General features: G+C 38.3%; 1 protein-coding gene across 27 annotated transcripts in view; it reads right to left on the reverse strand.

The window, feature by feature from the left end:
- Nucleotides 1-434: 434 nt before the first annotated feature.
- DTNA (dystrobrevin alpha) overlaps nt 435-12,637 on the reverse strand; it is a 339,219-nt gene continuing 327,016 nt past the window's right edge. For 18 of the 27 annotated variants that reach the window (XM_089678322.1, XM_089678323.1, XM_089678320.1 and 15 more), the window contains one exon: nt 435-6,178. In XM_089678322.1, the coding sequence (XP_089534448.1) occupies nt 6,140-6,178 (39 nt within the window). In that variant the 3' untranslated portion in view covers nt 435-6,139. Of the gene's footprint in view, nt 6,179-11,966; nt 12,015-12,637 lie in introns of all 27 variants that reach the window. The other 9 variants (XM_089678335.1, XM_089678329.1, XM_089678327.1 and 6 more) reach the window with 1 other exon arrangement.

Genomic DNA, 12,637 nt, shown 5'->3' on the forward strand with positions numbered 1-12,637 from the left:
TTCACAGTAAGTTACTTAAAAAAACATATTTAATGGATACCTTTATTGACAACTGCACATAAAATAGATTAGTAGATCCAGAAAAGGAGGCATCTGAAGTTATTTGCATATCACTGTTCTAGCCCCATGTCACATTAAAAGAACCTATAGGAAGGTTCAGGCTGTGGCACCACAGTGAACTTTTACAGGAGACGTGAAGATTTGTATATAACTTCAGCTGCATTTTTCTCTCCTTTGTTCTGACATGTTCTTCTAATACAGTTTCAGCATGTACTCAGTTTGAATTGCCCATGCTTCTGAGAGGTTTACTTTAAAAAGCTATTACCTCTTTTTTAAAACATTGTTATGCTTTTCAAGTAATATGTTTTCATTTGCTTACTATGCATATAATTGTTCCAGAAGTGTAAAAATATTTTCATGCACTCAATCAAAAATGTTTTTAAAAATGTATTTTAATGAAGAAATGATTCCATTCCAAAATATAGACACACAGTTATAACCACTTCAAAATAGGACATGTCCCATGTAAGTTCCAACACACACACAAAACAATACTTAACAGCAATACAAAATGTTCCATACAATAGTAGTTTTGTTACAATACCAATGAACATCTTCAAATTCTTTAGTGTGTTTGTTCTTATGGTCTTCAAGTGGTCAAGTATAGTATTCTAAAGTTAAAAACATTGGTTTGTAACCTTGAGATTTTCAGATGATATTTTTGGTTCAGAAGTCAAAAGGCCTGTTCAAGCACCGTGGAGTGCTTTGCTTTTCTGTTCTGTATATTACAGTGAACCCACTTGAATGAAGCAGCTCGATGCTGCCTATATTTACAAGGTCTATCTACAATAAGAGTGCATCTGTTGCCAAGGCACAGTGGTTGCAATCATTTTGTTGATGAACTAATATCCATGAGAACACAGCCTATAAAGCCTCTGTGAAGCATACTGACATACAGGCAGTTTCATTTATGCATTCCTTGAGAACAGGTTGCATTTTCAGTTAGGCTGGCCACATCCAACTCAATTTTCTCTAGCAGTTCACGCAATTGGAGCATTACTTGTGATAATTAGGCAAGATGGGCAATATAAAGCATCTAACTCTTGAGTATCAGATCAGGGCCCCAGATATTAATGAGGCTTTATAAGACTCTTAAGCAATCTCAAATAAAGAAAGCAATCCCAGAGTACAGGATACCAGGTCAGGGACAGTAAACGAATATAAAAATGAGCTGTTCAGCTTAAACAACTGTCAGGTTGCCAGATGTGAAGGCAAACAATGTCAGGTCATAGGAGGAAAAGGACTGTGCTCACTCAGAAAGGCACAGTTCTTTGAAGCAAGACAATGCCTCTTGTAGCATATTATTATTATTATTATTATACAGTATTTATAAAGCGCCAATGGTTCGCTCAGCGCTGTACATTACAAAGGGGGATAGAACATGCGACATATCTGAGTGGATTTGGTAAGCAGTGTGGAGGTGATGAGCCTTCTTGTGTCTTATAGATGCTTATTCAAACAATTCCCACTGGCAATTCTGGTAAAAGACTTGCATTTGTTTGCCTCCCACTACACTTGCTGAAAGTCTGAACACCTGTACAGTCCTGGTATCCTCACTTTGGCATCCTAATAGTTGCCTCTTTACCTCCCTATAGATGTGTTTGTTCCATTCACCACAAGAACATGTAAAAGTAATTTTACTGTTGACCTGTATAGTAAAGCATTAAGAGTCAGAGTAACAAAATGCAATTGATGGTCATTATCACTATCTCCTAGTTCCCTATAAGGTTTGTCTGACAATAGCCCACCAAACCCAGGTAAAGTTGACCAGATGATTAAAACTAATGTCAGCATTATCAAGCAATAATCTCACCAAGTATAAAGTGCAAATGATTGTGCTGACAGACCTGAAGAAGCTAGCATTACTAGTGGTCAGAAAGTTGGAGATTAAGGCTGCATGCACACTGGGAATTTTAATAACGCTGGTAAAATTAGCTGTGTAAAGTCACATTGAAAACATGAGTTTTTCAGCGTTTTTGTATTAGCATTTAGCAGCAATTTGCTGCTTTTTTTGCGTTTGTGGTTTTTAGCTTTTTTTTTTAGAGGTTTATTTGACCAAAAAGAGAATTTTTGTTAAAAAAAGTCCACAAACGCTGGTTTGCCGCGATTTACTGTGTTTTGCCGCATTAGAACATTTTTACAGCTGAAAAGCTCCTCTAGAAACTGGGTTTTTTCCAGTCAAAAAATGCCCCTGACAAAAAATGTTGATTACAGTCTATGTTTACATGGACACATAGAATAACATGCTGGGGAGTTTACTGGCTGTATAAAAAACCCTCAAAAACCAAAAACAGCAGCTGTAAAAATGTCCATTGTGCATGAGGACTTAAAATGTCATATTCTATTCGTCTTTGCTGAAAAATATACAGCTGAATAAAGATAAACTGGTATTTATGATCATTGTAGCAGAGAATCTATAGGAAAACTTTCTCAAAAAGTGGATGTGCATAAAAACTGAAAACAGCTCTGTGGAGTCTGATGATTGCTTGCTAAATAATCAAATTCCTCCATGTGTTTCCACCTTATAGTTGGCCTTTTACTAATAGCTACTTTAATTATTAGGACATTCATTGAATATTAATTCATCTTGCAAAATGACTGCCTCCAATGTGGGTGTAATTATTAGGTGCACACTGAACTGGGAAAATAAGGGAAAGGTAAAAAAAGAACCCTTTCTATACAATTATTGAGTGAGCATGCAAAATGACAGAAAAAAAGAAAAAACACAAAAGCAAAAGTACCCAAGGAAAATATCGCAGTGAAGGCCACACAAATCATTTGCAATTCAGTAAATATACTACATTCTAATTATCACTCATTATACATTCTGTGAACACTCAGGCAGCAATATAAGATAGGCTGCTTATTCTTTAATCAAAATCTATTCATATTTAAAACTCCATCATAGGCTACAATAAGTTAAATCAGTAGTTTGAACAGTGTACAGATATTTGTACTTCTACTGCTGGCCTCCTTTACTTTAAGCACCCAATAGTGAAACATCCTTCTGAATTCTCTTCTGTCTGTAATAAATGGCCATTACTTTTAGCATAACCAAGGGTGACTTCACAATTTCCATGTACCACTTTTCACCTGGTACTTTAGTCAACTTACTTCAAGGTCATGGGCAAAAAAAACACAAAAAAATTAAAAATACATATAAAAGTTAATATCATGCTCTTCTGATAATGAATTTTTCTTCATTGTTCAAAAAAGTTCCAGTATCATTTGGAATGAACACTCTTGTTCAATGTGAAAACATCCTCTTAGTGCCACTGGAACCCCCCCCCCCAGCCCACACACCTTGGTTGTAAAAGTAAGCTTTATCATAAATCACACTTTCTCCTTCTTCCATGATCCTTCAAGACTTTCAGGAGAGATTTTTTTTATATTTTAATGATGCCTAATCAGGCCCATGAGACATAATTTAAAAAGGCAAACAAATAGACACATAAATTAATGTTAATATGTTAATCTGTTTGAATGGTCTGCAGATATTGGAAATATGCTTTAAACACATCATCTCTGATTATTGTATAGTTCCAACTACTTCCTGAACACTCACTGACATCTTTAATATACAGTAAGAACAGCTAGTGTGTACTGCATTCTTCCAGAATTTCCATTTGCTCATTTTCTTCTAGTTGCAGAAAACTGCATTTTTAAAAAAGCTTCATAGCAAAATCTAATGCATGAGGCATTGCTCCATTATTTATAATTGCTGTTCCTATTTAAAGCGTTGAGTAAATGTTTTGGATCCAGTATTAAAGACGTAATATGGGGAGAGGGTGTTACACTTATTCACCAACTTAATATCAAAATCAAAAAAGAAAAAAAAAACAAGGAGCTCTGTGTAAACATTAATTCATACAGTAAATACCCTATATAAAATATTATCTTGTGTTGGCTTCAGCCATCATCCAGTGATTCCCACTAGCAGAGTTTGGGTATTTTCTGCAATGGTTTCCCAAACATGCCAGCCCTTGTGCTTTGTAATGCTACAACTACGTGCCTCTAATACACATGCAAAGGAACAAAAATCTTTATCTTTCATATGCATTCAGTAAACAAAACATGTACCGAGCGTGTTTCTTAGGCATGAAGGAGTGAACCATTCAACTGTACTATTGTACAAGAAAATGTGGCCTGTTAATTCAAGAAAAATTAGAGACATCACTACATTATTAAACATGAGGTGTGCACAAAGGTATCTACAGGAAGGATCAGGGTTTTTCCTTTCCAATGTACTATAGGACAACAAAAGTGAGAACCTAGTTAGTTTCCTAAAGTTGTAAGAAGTGTTTTTCCTTCATATTTGTTCAATGTACAGTATGTCTCAAGCCTCAGTGATGTCACTAATTTGTAGTAGTCATGTTTATGCTGAATATGATTGTAGCCCAGTAAAATGGTGTAAAAGTGTGTGTATATGTGTGTATGCAGGAGACAGGTCCATTTTAAGAACAAGCATACAGTAATATGAAACACAAAGGCCCCAAATGGAAATAAAAGCACACAACAGAATCTTAACTCAAAATATTTTCTCACATGTGCAAAAAAAGCAATGAAAGAAAATAAAAGGAGGCAAAAGCATTGTGTAAAATAAGTCATGAATAAAGTTTTCCGTTAGTTTGGGTTATTATGGCACCTGTGGTTTATAAACAGCTTTATCCCTTCAGCTGCCAAAGATGGGTATGCAGTGCATGGCAAAAGCCAAATGAACGCTGCAAAATCCCATGGCAGGAAAGGGATGAATAATGACTAACTCAAAACATAGTTCACAGTTTTTATAGCATCTGTGTGGATTGCAAAACTAGATTCTAAATCATCTGAGACATTGTATAATTTGTCTATTTCTTCTGTATATGATTGTATCTCTATTGAAAATGAAAAATATATATATATATTTATATAGATATTTACACTAAAAACTTGTATGGCTGATTTATGAGATCTTGAAGGAAACAAATAATACAAAATTATACAATTAGCCCTAAATTAAAACTGTCTTTTTTATATCTTAAATGAACTTTGCACAAGTAAATCTCTATAACTTTTCTAAACTAATAAAAATAATCTTCAAATAAATGCATCCAATTATATCCAGTGACTTAAATAGTGTTAAAGCACTGGGTGGAACTGCTTCCTGTAGGGGTTTTAGTGCCTTATTGCCATAAAAAGGTTACAGCAAGATCATATCCAGGATTACAGTCCCATCCCGCCAGAAAGGATATCAGTAAAAAAGTGCTGCCTTTATGAATGATTAGCTCAGGCTTGGAAATGGCTGTGCACATTGCATGTTGAAGTATTCGGTATTCTAGCTGCATTTGTTCAATCTTCTCAATGCAATGCACGTTGACCTACAAAGCCATTGTTAGAAGGGTTCCCAGCTGTGCCTTTTTGCAGCAAGAGGTTGCATTAAACATTGGCTACCAAAGCAGCAATGCTGCTTGCCTAGATAATGCTACTAGATAAGTGGCTGAGCAGGTTCAGGTGGAACTAAGGCACTCAGACTTCTAGTAGTAACAGCTGTCGGTGAACAGAAATTCTACAAATCATTGGCTTCTTATGGTCACCACTATGTGGTGGTAGATAGGCTCTCCTCTGATTGTTTGGCCAGTGACAGAGAAGAGATTTGCATACACCTGGCTGATAAATTCAGATGTGTGTGTATGTGTGTAGTCCATTAGCAAGCTGTTCTGCAGTGACTTGTCTGAATACTTACTGCCCCCTTCCCCTGGGCAGTGAGGGAGAGATCAGCAATCATTAAACTTTCTTCTCTGGCAGCTTGAACTTTAAATAGATGTATAACTATGCATTTTGTAAACTTGTGTTGAACAGAATGTGCAAATGCTAATGTCATGTTTCTTTTTTTCTTTGTCAGCAGAATTATACTTTAGGTTAAAAGAACATATGTTTTTTCTGTATTAACACACACCTACAAACTACAAATTTTAATACAAATGTACTGTGCTACATTCGGTGGGGCTCTGATGTGGATCCTTATACCAGAAGATGCAGCAGGTGACGTAAACCTGCATTATCCAAGCTGTTTTGATGGGTGATTATTGACCAGTACTTCTCAAACCTTGTGCATCTTCTTCTCTGTATTTCTGGTTATCTATGATAGGTAGCAAAAAGTAGCGTAAGCATACTAATGATCAGTTAAAGCAGAAGTCAGAATTAACAAGGTATTAAACCCAAAAGCAAACATTTATTATATTGCAGCTTACCAATTATTAGATGTGGTGAATGCATAAAAGTGATATTAAAGCTTCAGTTGTTTCCCTTTAAAATAACAAGCATGTTATACTAACCTGCTCTGTGCAATGGTTTTGTACACGACAACCCCGATCATCTTCTTTGCAGGTTCCCTGCCAGCGCTCCTGGCTCCTCCTCTTTGAGGAGTGCCCACCATAGAAAGCAGCTTTTTATGAGAGCATTAGTGCAGGCTCATTCCTGAGCAACGCTGTCTGAGTCTATTGATACAGACAGTGCAGCTCGGCCCTGCCCCATGCTCTCACGTTACAGGATTTGATTGACAGCAGCAGGAGCCAATGTCTCCTGCTGCTATCAACCTGCTTAGTGCTCTTATACAGATCGCTGGATCGATGGTAAGTATATGGGAGGGCTGGGGGTGGAGCTGCAGCAGAGAAGGTTTTTACCTTAATGCACAGAATGCATTAAGGTAAAAAAAATCTTAAGGCTTTAGAACCACGTTAATTTTCTTTATTTAGGCTATCTTTTTTTTATTTACACCTGGTGATCTACCCAGTATGTCTGTTTTTCAAAACAGCAAGCTCTCCTGCAGATGTGTCAATTAGAGGGTTGAGACAAACCATTTACCACTGACAGGTGTGCTTCCAATAATCAGCTTTTATTTATATAAAAACTTTATCCCAAAAGGAACAAAAGGTTTGCTGTAACTGTTTATAAAGTTAGAGTTGGAGTTTGGCTTCAGTTTGTTAGTGTATTTAACTCTGCTAGTACAGCTAGTGTTCCCCTTCCCCCCCCAGATTAACAATGCTGCTGTCCAAAGGTGCCCCTGTGCTTATTCATTCAAAGTGGGGGCACTATAATACAGAAGGTGTGTTACTGGCCAGATCATCAGGTGAAAACAGAGGGTAAAAAAGACTAAAAAAAAAAACTAATGCAGCTACCACATCTAATGATTGGTGAGCTGCAATATACTACATTTTTGGTTTTAATACTACTAATTCCTCATGCACATGGGCGTATTAAAAACTCCTATGTACGCTGGATATTTCTGCCAGGAGAAATATCCGGCATAAAAAAAAAAGCTTGTTTTGGCACGCAATTATGCACAGTTACAGGCATATGCTTGTAAACTCATTCTACTGCCTATTTATTATAGCCACTAGACTGTATTTAGACACATACGCTATATTCCCCAAAATTTTGGGACACCTCTCCAAATCATTTGATTTAGGTGTTCCAATCGCCTCCATGGCCAGAGGTGTATAAAAACAAGCACCTAGGCATGCAGACTGCTTCTACAAACATTTGTGAAAGAATGGGTCACTCTCAGGAGCTCAGTGAATTTAAGCGTGGTACCTTGAAAAATCGCCAACTGTGCAGTAAGTCCATCTGTGAAATTTCCTTGCTACTAAATATTCCACGGTCAACTGTTAGTGGTATTATAACAAGGTGGAAACAACTGGGAACAACAGCAACTCAGCCACAAAGTGGTAGACCATGTAAAGTGACAGAGTGGGGTTAGCACATGCTGAAGTGCACAGAAGTCGCAAACTGTCTGCAGAGTCAATAGCTAAAGACCTCCAAACTTCGTATGGCCTTCAGATTGGCACAACAGTGCATATAGAGCTTCATGGAATGGGTTTCCATGGCTGAGCAGCTGCATCCTAGCCTTACATCACCAAGTGCAATGCAAAGCTTCGGATGTAATGGTGTAAAGCACTGCACTGCTGGCCTCTAAAGCAGTGGAGACGTGCTCTCTGGAGTGACGAATCATGCTTCTCTGTCTGGCAATCCGATGGTGTAAAGTTTGGTGGAGGGGGCATTATGGTGTGGGGTTGTTTTTCAGGGGTTGGGCTTGGCCCCTTAGTTCCAGTGAAGGGAACTCTTAAGGCGTCAGCATACATTTTGGACAATTTCATGCTCCCAACTTTATGGGAACAGTTTGGGGATGCCTCCTTCCTGTTTCAACATGACTGCGCACCAGTGCACAAAGCAAGGTCCATAAAAACATGGATGAGTGAGTTTGGGGTGGAGGAACTTGACTGGCCTGCACAGAGTCCTGAACTCAACCCGATAAAATGCCTTTGAGATGAATTAGAGTGGAGACTGCGAGCCAGGCCTTCTCGTCCGACAGTTCCTGACCTCACAAATGCGCTTCTGGAAGAATGGTCAAACATTCCCATAGACACACTCCTAAACCTTGTGGACAGCCTTCCCAGAAGAGTTGAAGCTGTTATAGCTACAAAGGGTGGGCTAACTCAATATTGAACCCTACGGACTAACTCTGGGATGCCATTAAAGTTCATGTGCATGTAAAGGCAGGTGTCCCAATACTTTTTGCAATATAGTGTATATCATTGCCAGTAAGCTCCTCTCTTAACTCATGTTTGTGTTTTTTTTCTTATGGCCTTGTAAATATGAAACTACATGCAATGATGTGCTTAAAACACCTCAGCTCACAACATCAGTCTCCTCACGCATCACTAATTTACTGACCAACATATCAGTCTGGATGTCACACCACTTCTTCAAACTCAACCTGTCCAAAACCCAGCTCTTGATATTTCCTCCCTCATGTGCCTCTTCCCCTGACTTCTCTGTCAAGATCATGGACTCAACTATTAACCCGCCCCAGCACTCCAGGGTTCTAGGTGTAATCCTGGACTCTGAACTCTCCTTTTGGCACTAAATCCAATCACTTTCCAAAGCTTGCTGCCTCAACCTCCACAACATCTCCAAAATATGTCCCTTCCTAACCAGCGACACCACAAAACTCATAATCCACTCCCTGGTTATCTCATCACGACTACTGCAACTCCCTCTTCAATGGCTTACCTTTACATGGGCTATCCCCCATTCAGTCCATCATGATTGCTGCTGCTAGACTCATCCACTTTACCAACCGTTCATTGTCTGCTACCCCTCTCTGCAATTCCTTTCATAGCTGTCACTCACCCAGTGAATTAAATTCAAAATACTAACAACTTTCAAAGCCATCCAAAACTCTGCTGCCATCTACATCACTAACCTGGTCTCATAATACCAACCTTATCATTCTCTTCATTCCTCCCAAAACCTTCTGCTCTCTAGCTGCCTTGTCACCTCTTCCCATGCTCGCCTCAAGCACCTCTCCCAAGCCTCTCCCATCCTATGGAATTCCCTACCCCAATCTGTCCGACTATCTCCTACTCTGTCCACTTATAGGCGATCCCTGAAAACGTTTCTCTTCAGAGAAGCCTATCCTGCCTCCGCCTAACAGCTGTACTCTTATTTTCGCCATCAGCTCATCCCCCAGTTATTACCTTTTGTATCACTTGACCCACCCTTTTAGATTGTAAGCTCTAATGAGCAGGGCCCTCTGATTCCTATGTTTGAAATTCGATTGTAACTCTACTGTCTGCCCTCATGTTGTAAAGCACTGAACAAACTGTTGGTGCTATATAAATGCTGTATAATAATAATGATAATAAACACATTGACCAAATTAGACCTGCGTTCAGAGACATAAAAAAGCACAATTATATAGCATTCATTTAAAGTATGTTAATTTTTAATTTTTGTTTTTCATTTTGAGCAGCAAAGTACCTTCACTGTTGCTTAAAATCATTTTTCAGCAGGTAAGAGCTGATCAATCAAAGCTCTGTGTGTTTGGGGCGCACGGGGGAGGCACTGCTGGAATTAACTGAATTGTCGACTTCTGTACATAACACAAATTTCACTTTTTTTGTTACAGGTGCAAAACTTCTTAATATTTTTTATCTTCTAAACAGTGCATGTAGATTGAAATAGATTGAATGTGCAAAGCCCTTGACTGTTCAGTACTGTACAAAAATACAACCTGTACACCTGGAATCACCAGCCTATTGTTTGAAGGAAAAGGCGCTGCTCTGTAAAGCCCTGGAGCCAGTGTGCATTCCAAACAACAGCAATTATATCACACCCAGAAAGTCCCACAGGAAGCTTCCTGATGATGTCTGGATGTGAGAAGAGAGGTGGGACTTCCTGGTTGTGCCGTCATTTCCACTGTTTGGAACGTTTCCTGGCTCCAGGGCTTTAAGGAGCAGTGGCGTTTCCTACAAATAGAACACTGGCCATTGTGGGTACTGGAGGGGCACCAAGAATGTGAGTGCAGTATTTTATGTATGGGCAATGCTTTTTAATAAATATGCAGTGAGTGCAGTATTTTATGTATGGGCAATGCTTTTTAATAAATATATGGTGCACTATGATGTCCCTCCTGGTCTGACTCCCTCTTTGAGTATCATATGAGGATGTACTTGGCATATTTGTTCCTGTGACCTGCTGGAAACTGATCTGTGAACAGCTGAGCAATCGGGTATTTTTGTATTGATCTACCATTGGAGCTTTCTTATACAGGCGTATGCAGACCCACTTATGTTGCATGGAGGGTAGATGGGTGTACTTTTTATGGACACCTTGGGAGCACACTGTGTTGACCAATAGAGGTGGTGAAGAAGTGGCACAGTATTACATCAGCAGAGATGAGCTTTGTTCCACTTTATTTAGATTGAACTGGCACTTTTTTGCACTAATTACATATTTCAGCACTTTATGATCTTTTATTGCACATGTAAGATATTGTGTTTGTATATAGTCTTTGTGGCATGGTTGCACTTTTATACAGACTTTATATTTTTGCTAATCTTTTGATACCTAATAATTATTGTTCACGTTATATAATATTTAGTTTTAGCCATGCACCACTTGATTTTTATAGAATTTGTCAATATCGGTGTACAGGGGGGTGCACATTTTAAAGCAGCGGCTAGGTAGATAGGTTTATAGCTTTCTCAATCATTAATTTATATCATTTTGTAAAATAGGTTTCTAGGTATAGTGCAGGTGTTCTAGTAAGCTATTTTCAGTACATAGCCTAGCGGAATTACCTGCACACATTAGGTGCTTATGAAAGACCTGCATTTGGGTATGTTTTTAACTAATTTCTCTGCACAGTCATCAGTGGATCATATTAGGCATTGTAAAAGCAAAAAAAGAGTTTTCTTTTAGGACTAAATATATCTTTCTGACACTTACAAGCAGAACATATTATATTGCATCATGCTCAAGGTTTATACACATGAGAGCTTTCACTACACATCGGGAATGCCCTTGAGAGTCAGCATTAAAAAAAACAAACATTCATTGGTAAGAGATAGGCCTGTTCAGATCAGCTAGGTTTAGGTAATGTAAACTTAAGCTTCAGTGCCCTCTGCTGTTCAAATGAGGGTGGTACAAAGAAAAGAATTGTCACAATTAAGGTTTCCATTTCTATGTGTGCGATTCCTTGTAGCACAAAACTGACAAGCAGTACATAGAGCAGTCACTAAAGCTGCTAATCTAGCATTAAGCCCGACAAACAGCAAGTGTAGGCCTGTACTTTCCAGTTATCCTTATACATCCACAGCTGTGTACTGTATAAGATAGGAAAACATCTGTGCAAATGGGCAACCAAAGACTGGTGATAAAAATAGAAGGAAACTTTTTTTTGGACTTTGTAAACCTTTATCATTACAGTAAATAGAAAAATGACCATCATGAGATGGGAGCATGTGTATTTAGCTGCTAAAGATTAATCAACCCCCACCCCTAAAATCAATCACCCTGGATTTATGCAGCTACATGATAGTTTTAATACATTTAAAAAAAATGTCCTGATGTGAAATACTTACTTAAGAGGGGAAGGTAAAAGAACAATGCATTCAGCCTTGCAAACTGACCTGCAAATGGAAAACAGTAGAGTGTTACTATCCACTTGTTTCCATTAACCATGGTGGGATTTGAAATGGGAAAAAGAGGTGTTGCTCATATTAGTCAAATGAAATCAATTCTGGCCACCTGACTGATTGTTAAGAGCAACACCTCTAGGACCCCAATCCTGTTTTTACTACCAAACCGAGCTAGAGCATTTCCTGACTACAGAAAAAATCAGAATGTAATGACAAATATGAATTGTTGGATGTTTAGGTTCCATGCACACTGGGCGTATAAATAACCCTGGTAACGTTAGCTGTGTAAAGTCACGTTAAAAACTTGAGTTTTTCAGCATTTTTGTATTAGCGTTTAGCAGCGCTTTTTCGTGTTTGCATTTTTTCAAGGTTTTTTTTTTTACCACAAACAAAAAATATTTTCTTTGGTCAAAAAAAGTTCAAAAACACTGGTTTGCCACAATTTACCGCATTTTATCATGTTTTGCACCATTAGAGCGGTTTTACAGCTAAAAAGTTCTCTAGAAACTCACTAGTTCTTTGTTTTTTTTCCAACCAAAAAACGCCCCTGCCAAAAAACGTTGATTACAGTCTATGTGTGCATCAACACATAGGATAACATGCTGGGGAGTTTA

Source organism: Staurois parvus, unplaced genomic scaffold, assembly GCF_062004578.1.
Source record: "Staurois parvus isolate SC_StPar_1 unplaced genomic scaffold, SC_StPar_1.0 ptg000203l, whole genome shotgun sequence".
Classification (NCBI taxonomy): Eukaryota; Metazoa; Chordata; class Amphibia; order Anura; family Ranidae; genus Staurois; species Staurois parvus.